Source organism: Podarcis vaucheri (assembly GCF_965113315.1).
Source record: "Podarcis vaucheri genome assembly, chromosome: 1".
NCBI classification, from domain to species: domain Eukaryota; kingdom Metazoa; phylum Chordata; class Lepidosauria; order Squamata; family Lacertidae; genus Podarcis; species Podarcis vaucheri.
The window spans coordinates 116998759-117017567 of NC_138759.1; the positions used below are offsets into that span (position 1 = coordinate 116998759).

General features: G+C 42.7%; 1 protein-coding gene and 1 long non-coding RNA gene across 5 annotated transcripts in view; one reads left to right on the plus strand and one right to left on the minus strand.

The window, feature by feature from the left end:
* Window positions 1-260: 260 nt before the first annotated feature.
* Window positions 261-18809, plus strand: part of CCDC141 (coiled-coil domain containing 141) — a 97134-nt gene continuing 78585 nt past the window's right edge. For all 4 annotated transcript variants that reach the window (XM_082200747.1, XM_082200749.1, XM_082200750.1 and 1 more), the window contains exons 1-2: window positions 261-511; window positions 1647-1769. In XM_082200747.1, coding sequence (XP_082056873.1) covers window positions 410-511; window positions 1647-1769 — 225 coding nt within the window. In that variant the 5' untranslated portion in view covers window positions 261-409. The remainder of the gene's footprint in view (window positions 512-1646; window positions 1770-18809) is intronic.
* LOC309528704 lies at window positions 9156-10264 on the minus strand. The gene is made up of 2 exons (XR_014217881.1): window positions 10137-10264; window positions 9156-9397 (listed from the first exon to the last, which is right to left on the minus strand). It is a non-coding gene; the product is annotated as an uncharacterized lncRNA (long non-coding RNA).

Sequence of the window (18809 nt, forward strand, 5' to 3'; positions counted from 1 at the left end):
AATACTTGGAGAAAGCTATTTTTTCTTTCTTTTATTGAGTGTGTAGCACTTCATTACTAGCAAACAGAGGATGTCAGAGTCTTACAAGGCATTTTATAAGACTGATATTTATAGGGGCCAGACAGCAACAGCAGTTTAAAGCTACGAAACTAGGGGTGTGTCACCTCTCCTCTCCCCCCCCTCCCGTCCCAGCCTCTCTCAAGAAAGATAAACTCAATGGGGGCGTCTATTTTTAACCTCGTGTTCTTTCCTTTTGGCAGAGCAATCGGTGTTAGCTGAGCTCTTTTGCGGAATGAAGCCAAGTACCCCTGTTCGTTGCCTTTCGGAATGACCAGCCGATTCACACAGCTCCAGAGACGGAACCTTTTTGCATGAAGCCCGGTTCTGCTACTACTACAACAACAACATCATGTCAAGCAATGACAGTTCTGACGGCCCGCCTTCCACGACAACCGTTAGTTCGGTTCTGGTTCAGGCTGGAGACTGCAAAATCATCATAGCTATATTGAAGGTAAGCTTAAGGGCTCTAAACACTTGAGCTTATAGCTCAGTACCATTGACTAGCTCAGAGTCTGATCATTTCAGCTTTGATTTCTGCACAAAGTGGTTGACACGGGGGAGTGTGCTGCACACACAATCCCAATCAAGAAGCATTATTTTTCATTACAAAGGATGGGAGAGGGGAGGTTTCTAAATTTTTTGTGCATAAAGTAAGCATCACTGAAATAGTCTTGGAGAAAGTGTATAATTTTCATTTGAAGAAAACAGAACTTTAAATTAAAACGAATTCAACAAACAGCCTGGTAACATAACGAGGACAATCGTCATTGATTTGTAACTGTATTGATTTGAAATACGGGACTCTGGTTTTGTTTTCTTGTATTATTTAAAGATTGCATCCAGAATATACAAAGTGCATTTGATCTGACTTGGGAATTCTTTGAAGGAATTGTTCTGATGTTAATGCATGGACAAATAATTAATGCCCCTATGTTGCACATGTCAATCTCCACTTCAGAAATTGAAAAGTCGTATTGAAAATCTTTACTTGAACAATTTAGCTTCACACTGAAGCACTGCGCCATTTTCAACACAAGTAATACAACAATATAGGAATACAGGAAGCAGTTGTACACCGAGTCAGACCATTGGCCCATCTAGTTCAGTGCTGTCTACACCAGCCTTTCTCAAACTTGGGTCCCCAGATGTTGTTGGACTACAACTCCCATCATTCATGGCTAGCTGGACCAGTGTTCAGGGATGATGGGAGTTATAGTCCAACAACATCTGGGGACCAAAGATTGAAAAAGGCTGATCTGCACAGCCTCTCCAGGTTTTCAGACTGGGGACATTCCCAGTGCTACCTGGAGATGTCAGGGATTGAACCTTCTGCATGCACAGCTGATGCTGGACCACTGAGCTATGGCCTTGCCCTATAGATCTGAGGGGCAGAGAGGATGTTGCATGCTTCCTTTCCTAAAACTTGGTTGATTAGAGCTTACAAGCCATTTCATGGATTAAATCAAAAGACTAGACTTTACTAAGTGCTTGACCGTTAGTTTTTGAGTTGGATCATGCACACACACACACCATACAAATATCTGGAGAAATTGTACTTAGGACAATGTTTCTGTTTGCGTTTTTAGTGTGGGGATTGGGTGCAGCTCCAGCTGGCTGAGTCAGTACCAAATTTGTTAGAAATCGGCAGCAATCAGGAAGAGACCAAAAAATTACTACAAGATCATGAACTTCTCCTGGCGAAGCTTAAGGTAAGACATGCGACGTGAACTTTCTGGATTATTACAGGTCGCGTTGTAGCCTTGTTCTGAAAGTTGTAAACGACTGTTGAGTGCCCGTCTTCAGACCGCTTAATGCTTTGTAGGAACGTTTCATCACAAACAATCCATGTGGGGGAGTTCCTAAGGGTTGCTAAAAGAGGCCTCACAAAGCAAGCAAGAAATGACTCCATCCTTGTTGTGTGTAATAAGACACCCAGTTATAATGACAGCCATGAGTTGCTCTTGGCTTGCCCATGGCTTGCTTCCCACATGCCTTTGCTACGACATGCAGGATTTAACCACATGCAGGATTTAACCTTCAGTGTGTCGTGGCAAATGTTAATGAAAGTTGTTCTTGTGGTGGCATGCCAAAGCTTAATCTGGCAACTAGCAGCTACTACCGCCAGGCATAGAATTGACTGCAAGCGTGGAGCAGATGAGCTCAGGATTGTCAAGAGTGTTCCTTGTAGCTACTAACTGTAATGGCTGCGGTAAGACAATATGACTATGAATGAACCAGAGCTTACTCTTAAGCACAGTGTTCCCTAGTGGGCTGGTGGTAAGGAGCCCACCCCCACCAATCAGTGCAGGTGAGGAAGGTAACATAAGTACAATGATCCACTGCTGGAAACAGGAAAAGGATGACAGGAGGTCTATCTTCTATTGCATGGATGTCTGGAAAGTGCGTGTGTAGGTGGAAGAGTGTTTTGAATCCCAAATGTGGGTCATTATCTATCTATCTATCCACAATTGCCAGCATCTTTGTGGAAAAGGAAAGGAAATAAGTCATTAATGGCTCTACAGTAAACAAAGGCATTTATATAGCTCCTGTTTTCTAGACAGCACCATTAATCAGATAAGCCGTCACAGAGCCGCATGGGTATTCTGAGGGAAGAGACATTTGTTTTTTGTGCAGATTACTTTTTAATGCACTAGAGGCTCAAACAGTATATTTTAAATTTTGTACATATACAAGTCATGGCCATTTATTTATTATTTTTGTACCGTGTTAAGCTGTGCTGATATTTAAAATAAAATAAATGGTCACCACAGCCTACATATAGTGTTGGTGGAAAAAATGTTTAACACTTTTTTTTGGGGGGGGTACTAAAAAGTTTAAAAGAATCATTTCTTTGTGCTTAAATGTCATAAACTGATGTGAATAGGGTTTTAAAATAAGGGTCAGTTAAAGAAGATTTGTAAGTTGTGTAGCTGAAAGTACCAGGGAGGAATAAAGAACATTCTTGGAGGCAGAATATTATTGAAGGACATTCTCAAGAAATGCATACCCTCTGAGACATATGCTTTCATTTCAGTGCAATGCATATGAGAAATCTGATTTCAGTGCCACTCATGACGAGAAATCACGTTTTGAAGTAATCTTGAAACACACTTGCATGGGTAATAAAATCAGAATTGGGCTCTGCGTTTACAAGGAGGGAATCATGAGGTAAAACTTTGAACCACTTTAGAATGGAAGTGGGAAATTACACTATCGAAGGCTTCCTCTTTGGGACAAGTCAATGGTAATGAAGAGGTAGCAAAGACCACCATTAGGGGAGTAAGGATTTAATCTGTTCTTTATACCCTCCTGACTGATGATTGGGTGAGTGAATAAGGGTGGCAGGGAATGAATTGGACTGTCCACCTCTTGAAATCATCCATATCAGATTTCTGCATACCATACCAATCTCTGAGCAGTGCAAGATTCTAGGGGTTCCTTCAGAGTGAGGGACAGTGGGGACTGTGGTATCTTAATGTTATACGGTTTATTTACACATATATACAACCTGGACCTGTGTTGGAAGGGTTCACAGCATTAACACCCCAAGAGGGTCTTGCTTTGCTCACAGCCACATCCTTGGATTCCAAAAGAAATCGGGCATGGTTCTGTCTCCCAGCTGCCCAGCCTGCAACGATCTGGCTTCTTGTTTCTAGCTCACGCATGCAACTCTCCACTCTGCCCTTCGTCTTTCTAACTACCAGTGAGTTGAGGGAGCGGGGCCCACCTGTTTACTATCTGGCACAGAGCCTCACCCTCTGTTACCATAATAGCCCAAACCTAGAGGGCCATTACCAATAAACTTGCTTGGCTCTTTCAACAATTTGAATCCCTGCTTAGATTTTGACATTTTCTGGATCCGGGAATTAGAAGGGACTCAGGCATACAGCCTATCCCTTACAAACTCATAACAATATATATTCTGCACAGTGAAAACAAGATGCCCGCTGAACAGTTGAAGCTTAGCAACAAATGCTTTTGTGGGAAGTAAAAGTTATGTAACCTGCTTTGTGAGAGCTATGCCTTAAAAGCCACACACACACACCGGCCTCACAAATCAATTAATGAATACATAAACCAATTACATCATTCAGCTTGTCCACTGAAGTACATAGGAATGAACCACACCAATAACAGTTCCAAAGGCATTTAGGCAACTAAAGCACACTTGAGACTAAGGATGAGGAAATGTGTGGTCTGCCAGACTACAACTCCCATTACCCTGTGCTGGCTGGGGCTGATGGGAGTTGAGAGTCCAAGCACAGCTTAAAAGGCCACCAGCTGCCCATCCCTGCTTAAGCCTGTTTCAAACAGTAAGTGGCCAGACCTCCAGGTTCAAGAGTGAGGACTGGCTAACGAAGATAAGGCCTCTTGCTTTAGTCTGCATGCCCCACAGACCTCATATCACAAGTACCTGGCATCTGCTTCCTTCTTCAAAGTACGATTTTGCTTTGCAATTATGCAGTCTTTCTATAATCACTTGGGTATCTTTGCTTCAACAACCTTTCTACTTGAATACTAAGTAACAACTGTAGGTAATAATACTGATGATGGGTAACAATACCGTGGTACCTCGGAAGTCGAATGGAATCCGTTCCGGAAGTCGGAATGTTCGGAAACCAAGGAGCGGCTTCTGATTGGCTGCAGGAAGCTCCTGCAGCCAATCGGAAGCCACAGAAGTCGTGTTGGACGTTCAGGTTCCAAAGAACATTCACAAACCAGAACACACACTTCTGGGTTTGCAGCGTTTGGGAGCCAAAACGTTTGACTCACAAGGCATTTGGGATCTAAGGTACGACTGTACTGTAATTGAAGATAACCTTGATGATTGTAAGTGAAGATAGTGGAATGAATATTAGCTTGATGACAGTTAACATCTATCGACAACAGGAAATCTGAGGTGCTGTCAGTATTCTGAGGACGGTCGTTTTTATTTCTCCTTTTCAACAGAGCTAGGTGAAGTGAAGGCCTTTAACAGATGGGTTTAACAGAGAATAGGCGATAGTTAACTGGATTTTATTCAGAGTGGACCTACTGCAATTGATGAACATTACTAATTTATTATTATTTTCAATGGGCCTACTATGAGTCAAACTTAGGTGAATGCCACCCAACCTATTTATGGAGCATTCAATCTGATTTGTTTGCAGGAAGATTAGGCAATACTGGCTATTTAGTAAGTATTTGTTCTGATTTGTTTGTGGAGAGGTTATACACAGTGCCATTTTTCTAGAAAAAGAGGTGCCAGAGCTCATCATGAGCTTCTCCCTTGTTCTCCTAGAGTGACAAGGGTGCCCACCTGAGAGGTGCTGGTGCTGAGCTCCAGTGAGCTCCGGATGGAAGAAAAAAAAGCCCTGGTTATACAACATAGAGTTAATAAATTCTTATGCCACACTATCCAGCACATTTTCTTGTCATCTTCCTTCCCGCAGTGAAAGTCTTTAATGAAAGTCTGACCTTTCGGAGAAGTGGGTTTGTTGCACAAGTCCTCCAAGTCAAAGAGAATTGTGCAACCTGAATTTGCTGGTCTGCGATTGAATTCTGCCCCAAAACAATCAGGAAGCACCCAGTGATAGATTGGGTGGGGACGAACAAACTGAAGCTCAGCTCAGAAAAAATGAAGATGTTGCTGGTGGGTGGCCTGATTAATTTAGGGTTTTGTGGTTCACCATATCTCTGTAGGGTTGTACTTCAGGGTTTGGAGATGTTCTTGCACTTAGTCTTGCTGCTGGGATTCCATGTAGCACCATGGTCAGGGCATTTTTCACCAACTTATGATGGTGTACCAGGCTGCTGTCCTCCTGTTGAGGAGTGACTTGACCTTGGTGACCCCCCAGGAAGAACTACTGTAACGTGTTCTATGTTGAGCTGCTTTTGAAGCCTGCCTGAAAATTGCAATTCATTCAGAACCCAGCAACCCACTTTTAGAAGAATACCAATGGAACCATACAACACTGGCTCTGAGAGAATTTTGTTCCCAAGTTTGTTTCCAGGCACCATTCAAAGTGCTGCTTGTGACATTTAATGCCCTAAATGACCAGAGGAACATATACCCTAGTTACGCTGAAATCGGATTACTGCAATGAATTCTACATGTACTCTTCAGAAGCTGCAGTTTGCCCAGAATATGGAAGCAAGTGGGTATATGCCCACAGGACCATATCAGACCTGGCCTGAAGGCCTGCACTGGTTGCCAATTTGTTTCTGGGCACAATTCAAAGTGCTGATGATTTTTAAGCCTTAACTGGCTTGGGCTTTAGGTGTCTGAAGGGCCGCCTCTTCCCATACCAACCTGCCCATGCCTAAATTCAGAAGGGGGACCTTCCTCTGTGTCAAAGCTAAGGGAAGCTCTGAAGAGAAGCCAGAGTATCTTCTGTGTCAAAGCTAGGGTGGAAGCATGGTTGGTAGTAATAGGAGAGAGGGCCTTTTCAGTGGCTGCACCAATATTGTGGAAAAGCTTGCCCACTCTGTGGATGTCTTCTACCAGTTTAAAGAAAGTCTTTTTATGTTGGACAGGCTTTTGCCTTGCCAAGTAGACAATGATTTTGAAGATTATGGTTGTCTGCTGTGCCTATCTTTGTGGTATTAGTGTGAGCAGTCTAGCTGTATATCAGTATGATTTTAATCATAGAAAGGTACTCTGCATAAAAGCACAAGAAGCATAAAAGCACAAAAAATGTTATATTTTTAAAAATGCCCCAAGTTCTGATTACCTTAGGAAACATCTTCTCTATGGATAAGCAAATCTGCCAATTTTGGTTTTTCTCAGTTTCCCATTTTTCCAATCTTAGCGTCATATCTCCACATTCCCACATCAGTTTGAGATTGTAGTCCTTGTGAAAATTCATCACCATTTCAGGGCAGGTTTCTCTAAACACACACATTGTTTTTGTATGAGATTCCCCCCCCCCCCCCAATACACACATTTTTACAAAGCAATTTCCTCATATAAATATAATTATTAATTAATTAAATGTCTATACCATCTTTCATCCTAGGAGTTTTTAAAACAAGGAGTTTTAATATATAACAACACAATACTATACAGTGGTACCTCAGTTTATGAACTTAATCCGTTCCGGAAGTCCATTCTTAAACTAAAACCGTTCTTAAACCGAGGCATGCTTTCCCTAATGAGGCCTCCGCTGCCGGTGCCCTTCCACCATTCGGATTCCGTTCTTAGACCAAGGTAAAGTTCGCAAACCGGGACACTACTTCTGGTTTTACGGAGTTTGTAAACCAAATCGTTTTTAAACAGGACTGTTCTTAAACCAAGGTACCACTGTAGTATATTGCACTTTTTCACTTCTATGTGGATTTATATGCACACTTCAATATATACATTTTTTCACAGATTGCTTTGCTGGAGAAGTAGCATTGCAAAATTTGGCAAAGTCTAAGATTTCAAATGGACAGCTGTGTTTTGATTCACACACTGCTTTTTCAAAGTGCAAATTAGGTAAATTCATCTTTAAATGTGAACCACATTGATTTCTTCCCCCATCTCTAAGCTTCTCCTATATGAACTTCCATGGAGCACTGAGATCCTCCGTAAAGACCTAGCTCTAAATCCCTTCTTTCCCTATAACTAGATTAGAAGAGATAGGAGGATCTCCTACATACCCCTCAACTGTCCTGCTTTAAGCGGGACATTCCAGCTTCTGATTGGATCCCAGATGTCCTGTTTTGGCTCCCACGAGAACATGGCCCCCAAAGGTCATGCTATTGTGCAAGTCACCTGGCTCACATACGAGCCTGGGCACCAAAACAGCCATGTCCCGATTTTCCTTTGTAGCATGTGGGAAGGTATGTGGCTATGTTAAGGAGTTCCACTCCTTGATGGGATTTGTATGGCTGACTCTATGCATTTTGGAGAGAGAGAATCACAAAGAAAATTCTATTTGGGCAGTCCTTCTGGAGCTTGTGATAAATGTTTTAAAACTGCTTCATTGGTTGCCACTTAGCTTGTTTTATGCTCAGTCGTTTCATGCTATCCTATTTTTGTTTGATTCATTTTAGTGTTTTTAGATATTTCTTTAGTAAGGCACACTGGACAGATAGTTAAACAAACAAATACTGCAGTAGCCATAGCACAGATGCTGCAGTAATAACCACTACAGTGGCCCAGCTAAAGTGAAACACTTGTGCAGAACAAACCTGTGCACCTTTACTCAGAAGTAAGTCCCTCTGTGGCTAATGAGTCTTACACCCACGTTTGCAGTCCAAGTTCTCTTAATTGAATGATTTTCACAGATGCACTGTGAATGAATTAAGGGGCTTCAATGTGCTTAATTTTGTCTGGGTAGTACACCACATTTTCTGTAGATAAGGTAAGGTAAAGGGACCCCTGACCATTAGGTCCAGTCGTGACCAACTCTGGGGTTGCAGCACTCATCTCACTTTATTGGCCAAGGGAGCCGGAGTACAGCTTCCCGGTCATGTGGCCAGCATGACTAAGCCGCTTCTGGCGAACCAGAGCAGCACACAGAAATGCCATTTACCTTCCCGCTGGAGCGGCACCTATTTATCTACTTGCACTTTGATGTGCTTTCGAACTGCTAGGTTAGCAGGAGCAGGGAGTGAGAAACGGGAGCTCACCCCGTCGCAGGGATTCGAACTGCCGACTTTCTGATCAGCAAGTCCTAGGCTCTGTGGTTTAACTCACAGCGCCACCCGTGTCCCTTATAGATAAAGTAAGAAGAATTCAATACAAAAAAGTCCTAGTTTGTAACTTGCCTACCTTAGATTCATATTCTTGAACTGGACTGTGACAGGGGAGAGGAAGACATTTGGCTCCAGAGAGAGTTGTGCTTTCGTCCCTTTGAAATCAATGGCTTTTAAGTTAGCGGTTGCTATCTTCTCCCAATGAGCTCCATCAGACTTAAGAATAACTTAAAGCTGCAACGTTATAGACACTTACCTGGGAGTAAGTCCCATTGGACTTGTTGGGGCTTACTTCTTTGAACCGACATGCATAGGATTATGCTGTAACTTTCTCTGTGTTTTCTCTTTCATTTCACAATGCTTTTGTGTCGTAACAGACTCAGGCATTTCTGAGAAATAAAAACTGATGATCTTATCCTCTGTTAGAATACTTTACAGGTGCATTATGAAACATGTACATTTAATACTAGAACCATGCCAGTCATCGCTAAGGTGTTCTTTGAAAGCTGTTTGTTGTATTTCCTGCTCTGTGATTAATCTGGATCAAGCTCTGGAAGATCCATGTAGACGCAACCGTACATTCTTGATCGCTTGCCAAAGTCCTGTTCTTTGTCATAATAAAGGTCACAGTGAAATGTACTGGAGAACCTGGAACTATGCAGGGCTAACTTTTCTAGAAAGAAAGAAAGAAAGAAAGAAAGAAAGAAAGAAAGAAAGAAAGAAAGACATAAAATTTGGTATTCATTCTTTGAGATGCATGTTGATAGCTCTTAATTACTTTATTTGCTCCATTTGTTGAAACGAAATTGCAAAACGGTAATTTATATGCAAATATTCAAGGGGGAAACAAAACAGGAAAATATTTCTCTTCGGCATTTCTAATTTTGAATTGTTGCCTTTTGAAAAAAGAAATATTTGGCCTCTCAGTAGCTCTAACCTTTGAGTTGTCACCTTTATTTCTTTTAAATGAATTTTTTGGCTCTTGGTATATTATCTGTTAATCTTGGTGCTAAAGGTTATTTCCATATATTAATTATAGAGGTGCTTCTCTTTGCCACTAAAGCTGAAAGTCTGGGCCCCCCCCCCGTTATGGGATGCTTTTGTCAGCAGGATAAAGGGCTGTTATAGTTATAAGAATGACTTTTATTGTGAGGTTATGTAAGAACGTTTCATTTCACAAAGAGATTGCTATAAAGGAAATCCTCGCTCCTGATTTTGTTTCTGTTGTTAACTTCGTAAGAATATAAGCGGAACCTGCTAGACCAGGCCAGTATCCTATCTGGTACACCATCCTGTTATCACAATGGTCGGGCAGATGTCTGTGGGATGCCTTCAAACAACAACATTCTACCGTCCTGTAGTTTCTGGTACTCAGAGGCATGATGCCACAGACAGTGGACCATCTCTCTTACCCAGAAATGACCAAGACAAGCAGAACAATCTTATCTCTCAATCCATGCTGCCAGAGGAGTGGGGAGTGGGGAGAACAGGTTAGGCTGTGGTGGAGGCTTCCTTCCACCCTTCCATGCTGGGCTTTGATGCCATAGCTGTTGCCAGGCGACCACCAATGGTAGTCAGTGTAAGACCCCGCAATGGGGTGGAACAGGGCCAGAGCTGAGCCAGTCATGCATCCATCCCACTGGATCCTAAACTGGTCACCATCCAGAAAGGGCCCAAAATGTGTTTTGTGTGTGTGTGTGTGGGGGGAATTATTGGGGGTTTTTTTGTTCTTATTTTTACTATGCATTTTGCGTTTTTTATATTGCGCTTTTATGTCGCGAGCCACCCAAGATCTGCGGATGAAGTGCAGTGTACAAATGTAATAAATAATAATAAAATAATTTTTCAGGGTTTCATGCACAATGCACCCCAAAGCCTAGGGCTGCCATACATCCAGGATTTCCCGGACATGTCCGGGATTCGTCTGTTGGAAATAGTGTCCAGGCTCAACAATGTTTTGTGTCCGGAATTTCGAGCTTTGAAATAGGGCAACCTTACCCAAGCCAGACTTGCGGAAGTGCATCTTGTTTCTGCTTCCAGAATGAAATGCAGGCATTATATACTTCTGCGGCAGGAGCAGATTCCTATTAAAATAAATGCAATGCTTACAGCTCAACCGTATTGCATGTCTTCTCAGAAGTAAGTCCTGCTGAGTCCAGTGGGGACTAACTCCCAGGGAAAGTCTGTGGGGGGGTGTATAGGTAGACTTAAACTGCTCTGGGCTCAGTTAGGAGAGGAATTTAGCAGAGGGATGACATGAGAGAGCACTCTGCCGAGCATGTGTGCAAATGGATAGTGTGAATGATGCAATAAGCTTGATGTGGCATACAGATATTGGCCCCACATCTCAGCCACTAGATATCTTATCCCTTATTTAAAACAGATGTATCAGCATGAGAAGCTACGGACTCCGAATTAGAAAGCAACAAGAGACATGCTTAATTTTCACTGCTGCAAGCACCCTTTCTGCACAGAAACGTTAATTACGCAGCATCTGTTCCCTATGTCTCTCATATAGTTGTATTTCAGTATATTATTTCAGTATGCAGAATCAGTGATCGCCATAAGGAAGCGTTTCTCAGAGTTCAGCTTGTAACTCAATAAAACTTCCTTTACTAACCTTTTTAGGGAGGATTTACACAATAAAATAAAAATAATGGGTTTTGTTTTAGTATCTTTAGTACTCTGTAGCTGTAGTAGCAGTTCGGGAAACGTTAATAACAACATAATGCCACTCTTCTGGAAAGCAGCCCAAAGCAGAAAGGAGAATAAAGTGCAGTTAAGGTTCAGTTGTTTCAAAGAATCTTGGCAAATGCAAGAAAAGCAAATGATTATATGGTTATATGATTATATGGTTTGAAGCAATATCAGACAATATTGTAGCATATACTATTGTGGGTTTTTTTGCATGGAAAGAGAACTGTCTGCAGCAGAGGTTCTCAGCTCAATGTCTGTGGACCTCTGTTAATCCTTTCAGGTGGGCTGTGGAAAGAACAGTTGAAAATATCTATACTGGGCCCCACAGTTGACTTTTTTTTTCCTGACAAGGAAGATTAAGCCATTTTGACCAGCCTAGCAAAACACTGGCCTAGGGCCTATAATATTCATAATATAAGGCTAATACATTTAATCATTCTCTTCCTTCTCCCACACACCTTTTTAACCAGTGACCTTTCTTGGCAGCCAGGCTTAAGGCCCATGATTTTTATAATATGGCACAGGTTTTGACCATGAGGCTAGTATTAAAGGAGGGGGGAAGATTATTAGGTGGTCCAGCAAGACCACTTATAGTTTTCAAGTGGTCACTGGGGGGGGGGGGAGTTTCTGCTGGTCTAAAGGCATGTAACACGGAGACTATATATTACATACACATTTAACAGAGAAGGGGCCATAGTTCACACATACCCTGCATTGCAGGGGTTTGGACTAGATGACTCTCAGGGTCCCTTCCAACTCTACAATTCTGTGATTCTATATCAAGGTACAGTCCGTAGCATTTCCAGGCGCGGGTGTTCACCTTCCACTTTATTCATTGTGTTGTGACAGAACGCTGTCTCCCCACCCCACCCCCATTACAGAAGTGATAGTGTCCATTATGTTAAGATAAGATTATTTTATTCCCTCACGTCCATATAGGTCTCAAATATATTCTGGGGAGTCTGAGTAATTTTTTACTTAGTGATGGTGTTTGGCTGTAAACCTCTAGCTCAGCGGTTGCCAAACGTTTTGGGCTCTTGGGCACATGCCACAAATTGGCTGCCGCGGGGCACTGGCGTAACACCTGCCGCATCTGAAAGGGCAGAAAAAAGAGAGAGGACCACAAAATGGTGAAGGCATGCTTCTCCCCTCCTGCTCTTTGCACCTCTCCTCCGTTCAGGACAAGAGAGAGAGCAGACATTGAATTGTGGGGCCCAGTGGGCACGTTGAAGGGGTCACGTCCAATACTGAAGAGGCTGAGCTGATTGTAAACAAGAACAAAGCAAGCAAACAGTCTCTTGTGAAAGGTGTATTTTTGAGGGGATATTTACTGAGGTATTTCACAGGTGCCATAACAGGTACTCGTGGGTACCCTGGCAGTCATAGGCACTGCTCTATCCAATAATAATAATAATTTATACCCTGCCCACCTGGCTGGTTTTCCCCAGCCGCTCTGGGTGGCTCCCAATATTAAAAACACGATAAAACATCAAATATGCTGGACGGTGAAAAGTGCAGACTTTTAATCTGCATATACTTTACTGTGCAGCAGCCCTCAAACATAGTAGATAGCTGTCTGTTATAACATAAAATGTACGTACTCTCTGTGACAGTGCAACTATCTACTGTGGTCAGGTGTGCCAAATGTAAGGATACCAAAACCAGCCTATTTCAGATCCATGCCACTTTCACATTGGTTCATTCACAGGGCCATTCCACTCCATTTCCAGATCTAAATGGTATCTAAACATGCATTCTGAACATATTTGCTCTTGAGCTATGTATTTCTAGCAGAAGTGGTTTACCAGGTGGGCTGGAGCCGCTATGCTTACTTCCCACCAGGTGGGTTGCTGTTTTTTTCTGGGAGGGAAAGGGAGACGGAGAGGCAGCAAGGAGGTTGGTGTTGTGTCATATGCAATTTTGGCCTAAATTTGGACTCGCATGAAATAAATAGGCTTAAGGAATCCTAACCGTGTGCCAGACTGTGCTGTGCTCACACACTACAATATTGCATACTAAGTTGGCTTGCCCAGGATAATGAGTTTTCACACAGCTTGCAAACTAAATTCTTGTGGTACAAGCCATTACAAAATGGCTTGCACCATCAGACAGTGAACCTGGAAAATGATCTCTTAGGATAACTTCCAAGTGACCTTGTGATGGAGCTTATGTTATCGCTGTGCAATGTGACCCCTGATGGCCTTCTGTACTGTAAAGATATTTTAAGCAGTTGCAGTCCAGGCCCTATCAGTGGTCACTGGCACATGTATGCTAGAGAAATGTTTTCCAGGGTTGAGTGTGTGGAAAACCTAATGGGGGAGGAGGTGTCGTGATGGGGAAGGAACAGTCTGAAGGAAAGAGATAGAAAGCAGGGACAGTACAGAGGCCCTCCACAGAATATTTTGATTTGAAAGCCAGTCCACCCCCCAGTCCTTTTTGAGATGTTTTTGTTCTCACAGGTAGAACTGAGGGGCCATTCATAACAATTTTCCTTACAAAAACATAAAGAGATTAGGCCTCATGGCAGTCACAGAGACCACAGGATAGATTTTCCTTTAAAACAATAACACAAGCAGACATATGTACAAAGTTCTGCGCAGTCTTCCAGAAAGAAACGGCAGCCAATATATTTTTGTGATGTCTTTCTCGGGAGTGATATACACATCGCATAATGCCTCCATTCTCAAAACAAATTGCTCATACCCCCTTTAAGGAATAATAAGCACAATGCAGTGAAAAATAACTGACTGTTCAAAGCTTGCATGAATTCTCATGATTTCCAGAGACTTTGTACTTTGCGCATATATCATACCCTCCAACATTTCTCCAATGAAAACAGGAGCGTCCTATTCCATAATATTAAAATTCTATTATTTATACCTCGCCCATCTGACTGGGGACTCAGCTACACTGGCAAAGGACAAAACACTTTATATGCATTGTTTATGCATTCTAACACTGTGACACCAGATGGTGCTGTGGAGTTACGTTTTTTGCTAACCTGATTTCTCACACGAAGTTTGCAACACCTTTAACTGAAACACTCCTTTGGTGTGTCTAGAATCCAGCCTGGGTTGCCCCAGCCACTCTGAGCAGCCTCCAACATATATAAAAACATAATGAAACATTAAACATTTTTTTAAAACTTCCTTCAGATGTCGTCTAAAGTTGCCATATGTCCTCTTTTTCCAGGACATACCCTCTTTTTCATGGGTAGAGTTGTCATAGCAATCCATAGTTAAAAGTAGCACATGGCAAATGCGTCTTCTTTTTTCTCTCTTCAAAATATGGCAACCCTGTTAACCCTCCAACATTTTTCTGATGGAAATCAGGACATCCTAAGGAAAAGTGGGACCTTCTGGGATTAAATCAGAAACCAGGACGGCTTCTGTAAATCCAAGACTAAGCCTGGAAAATGTGGACACTTGGAGGGTCTACACCAGGGGTCAGCAACCTTTTTCAGCCATGGGCTGGTCCACCGTCCCTCAGACCAGGTGGGGGGGGCGCGGACTATATTTTGAAAAACACAAATGAACAAATTCCAATGCCCCACAAATAACCCAGAGATGCATTTTAATTAAAGCACACATTCTACTCATGTAAAAACATGCTGATTCCCGGACCATTCGCGGGCCGGATTGAGAAGGCGATTGGGCTGCACCCGGTCCCCGGGCCTTAGGTAGCCTACTCCTGATCTACACGTATACAGGGATTCGCCAGTACATTCACAGGACATGCCCCTGGATGAAATATACTACAGTGGTACCTCGGTTTAAGAACTTAATTCATTCCGGAGGTCCATTCTTAACTCTACTTAATTCTACTTCTGCCGCGCCGCCGGAGCACAATTTCTGTTCTCATCCTGAAGCAAGGTTCTTAACCCAAAGTACTATTTCTGGGTTAGCGGAGTCTGTAACCTGAAGCGTCTGTAACCCGAGGTACCACTGTATTTGTATGGATTGAAGCAACAGGATCATGGGCAATATCTTGGGAACTTACTGATTCAATAAAATGTTCTGTCTTGCTCTCTCTTTCTCACAACTGGTTTTTCCTTCCCCCCTTCACTGGCACTCTTAACAGACCTGCTTGTTGCACTGGAGAGCAAATTGCGGAGACATGGAATATCGAGCAACAGCCTGTAAAAGTATTTACAGCGCCCTTTCCATTTGTACTAGTCTGAAATGTGTCTAGAGCCTGCCCTTGAGCGAATATACACAGTAACAAATGCTTCCATCTCTTACAGAGAATGGCCTTTAAAATCCTCTTGTGGACAAGCTAGCTATGGCTCCAAGATCCTTTTTTTCTGGGTGAATCAATACCTAGGTCCTGTTTCAAAACCACATAAATGTCAGCGATAGACTTTGCTCTGTGCGCGAAACGTAATGAATGGTAAGAGGAACAGCTGGCATTGGAAACGAATTGGCTGACTTGAAATATATTTATTGAATTCATAGGCTGTTCTGCCCAACAAGAGGAGAGCATAATGGCCAAGCGCGCCCATTTACCTATTGGCAAATAGCTTCCAATTAAAAAACAAATTGCTCATTGAGATTCAGCTTGCCAGAAGCTTAGAAACAAATTTATTAGCATAATTAGCAGCATCAGAAAGAAATAGCACATTGGGAGCTTAAACGCTGATTTTACCAGCATAATATAACAACCATTGTCAATGCGGAATGGATAGCCTAAACTACTTTTTATTATGGTGAATCTGTATTTTTTATTGTTTGATGAGGAATGCCTAAAACCGAAATAATCACACGCCACTTTCATAACGTGGCTGGAGTCTAATGGTACTCAGTAGTCAGACAAGACTTCATTGGTCCATTTAGGACCAAGCTTCATGGGTGCTTTTTAAAGGGGGCCTTCTATCTGGTGATTGATGGATATGTAACCCATGCACGGTATCTGTTTTTCTGCCATCCTTTGCTGGCAATCTATACCAAGTTTTCTATGACTTTCTGGTAGACCTGGCCAAGTATTTATAAATAATTGCCTCAACAACAAATGCCACAATTAAATGTGAAATTCACTGCTACAAACATGTTTCTGGGTAGTTGCTTGGATGGTCTTAAATAAACAACGATTGCACAAGATCATAGAAGTTATGTTTGTCAATGCCTACTAACTATGATAGCTAAATGCAACTTACCATATATACTCGAGTATAAGCTGACTTTTTCAGCACATTTTTTATGCTGAAAAAGTCCCACTTGGCTTATACTTGAGTGAGGGTCCTTTTGGGCTGCTCCTCCCTCCTCCTCTGCCTTTGCCGCTGTCAGCAGCAGCGGAGGAACGAGCAGCCCGAAAGCAGCCCTTTTGGGCTGCTTGTTCTTCCTCCGCCGCTGCCGCCGCTGCCACCACCACCAAGTTTGAGGTGTGGTGAACTGGCTTATACTTGAGTCAATAAGTTTTCCCAGTTTTTTGTGCTAAAATTAGGTGCCTCGGCTTATATTCGGGTCGGCTTATACTCGAGTATATATGGTACACATACAGAAGCAGTATATCTCTTAATATCAGGCACTGGGGACAAACAACAGAGAAAGGCCATCACCTTTGTGGCCTGCAAAGGTCTCCCCCATGAGAGGTCTGGAGGGTGGCAACATGAGAACGGGGCCTTTTCTTCAGTGGCTCCCCATCTGTGGAAAGCTCTTCCCAAGGAGCTTCACCGGGCACCTTCATTACATAATTTTAGGCACCAAGCAAAAACGTTTCTCTTCAACCAGGCGTTGGGCTGATTAACATTTTATGGCCTTTGAAATGTATCTGTGGGAAGGAGTTTCTTGTTTTGTTTTACTTTCGTTTGCTTTATTATTTATATTGTTTTTATTTTGCATTCTTATGTCTCTGGCTTTTCAAAGTTAGAAACAGAATGCTGAACAAAATGGACTTTGATCTGCTCCAGTAAGGACCAGACCAAGAAGTACTGGAGTACAAATGTTCAGTGTTTTTAACAGAAATATTAAGCCTTCAGTCCCACTTAGCTGGGAGAGTAAGTTCCTTTGAACTTGCTGGAGCTTACTTCTGAATCCACAGGACTCTGTTTTTGATTAGGCATTCTGTATCATTCAGCAGCCTTTTCATTCTATGGAAATGTACTTTTTGGAGGACAACCATTTTCGAACCAATGTGTTATCTACCACACATTATGGCCCTTCTCTACTTGACGCAAGCAAGCAAATTCATTCATTCACTGGAGCTACCTGTGAAGGTTCTGTAATAATAAGTACATTCTTTTCTAATTCCTCAACTAGGAAATGATAACAGAGATACAAAGCCCTTGTAATGGGAACTCCCCTCTCTTTTAACATATCTCTGATAATAAAGTCATCAGTCCTTCTGGCAGTGTGAGAAGATAGTTCTCTTTATGGATAATAGAAATAAATATTAAGATATACAATATTAATTAAATAAAATTTAAAATGACAAATGACATTAGATAAATATTAAGAAATAAAAATATCCCACTGGGGAGAAATATAGCAACTGATATAGAACACTTAGGAGTCTCTGGTCCTGGGTTGCTGAACAAGACAGGAAGCAGCCTGCTATTATAGGTCAAATAGAAGGACCCTTCTTTTCCCTGGCATGTTCCTGATCCCATCTCTCCCTCCCCTAATCTGGTTCGTAGAAAATCTTGGCAGCACCTGAATTTTAAATAAAATAACTACATGAAAGGGGACGCGGGTGGTGCTGTGGGTTAAACCACAGAGCCTAGGACTTGCCGATCAGAAGGTCGGTGGTTCTAATCCCCGCGACGGGGTGAGCTCCCGTTGTTCGGTCCCTGCTCCAGCTAACCTAGCAGTTTGAAAGCACGTCAAAGTGCAAGTAGATAAATAGGTACTGCACCGGTGGGAAGGTAAACGGCGTTTCCGTGCACTGCTCTGGTTCGCCAGAAGAGGCTTAGTCATGCTGGCCACATGAGCCGGAAGCTGTACGCCGGCTCCCTCGGCCAATAAAGCGAGATGAGCGCCACAACCCCAGAGTCGGCCACGACTGGACCCAATGGTCAGGGGTCCCTTTACCTTTACTAACTACATGATTGAATCACAGCTCATTCTGTTAGGCAATACAATACACTCAGTTCTCCCTGAGTGACTTCACTCTATGAATGATTCTAAAAGTTGGCACTGCCTGGAAGTCCGCGGACCCATAGGCAAATCCCTTCAGCAAGCTGGAATCAGCTGGGAACACTCTTCCCCTCCTTCCTCCTGACTTTCTTTGGTTCCTCTTGGCTAGGCTTCCTCAAACTCAGCCCTCCAGATGTTTTTGGCCTACAACTCCCATGATCCCTAGCTAGCAAGACCAGTGGTCAGGGATACTGGGAATTCTAGTCTCAAAACATCTGGAGGGCCGAGTTTGAGGAAACCTGCTCTTGGCAGCTGCCA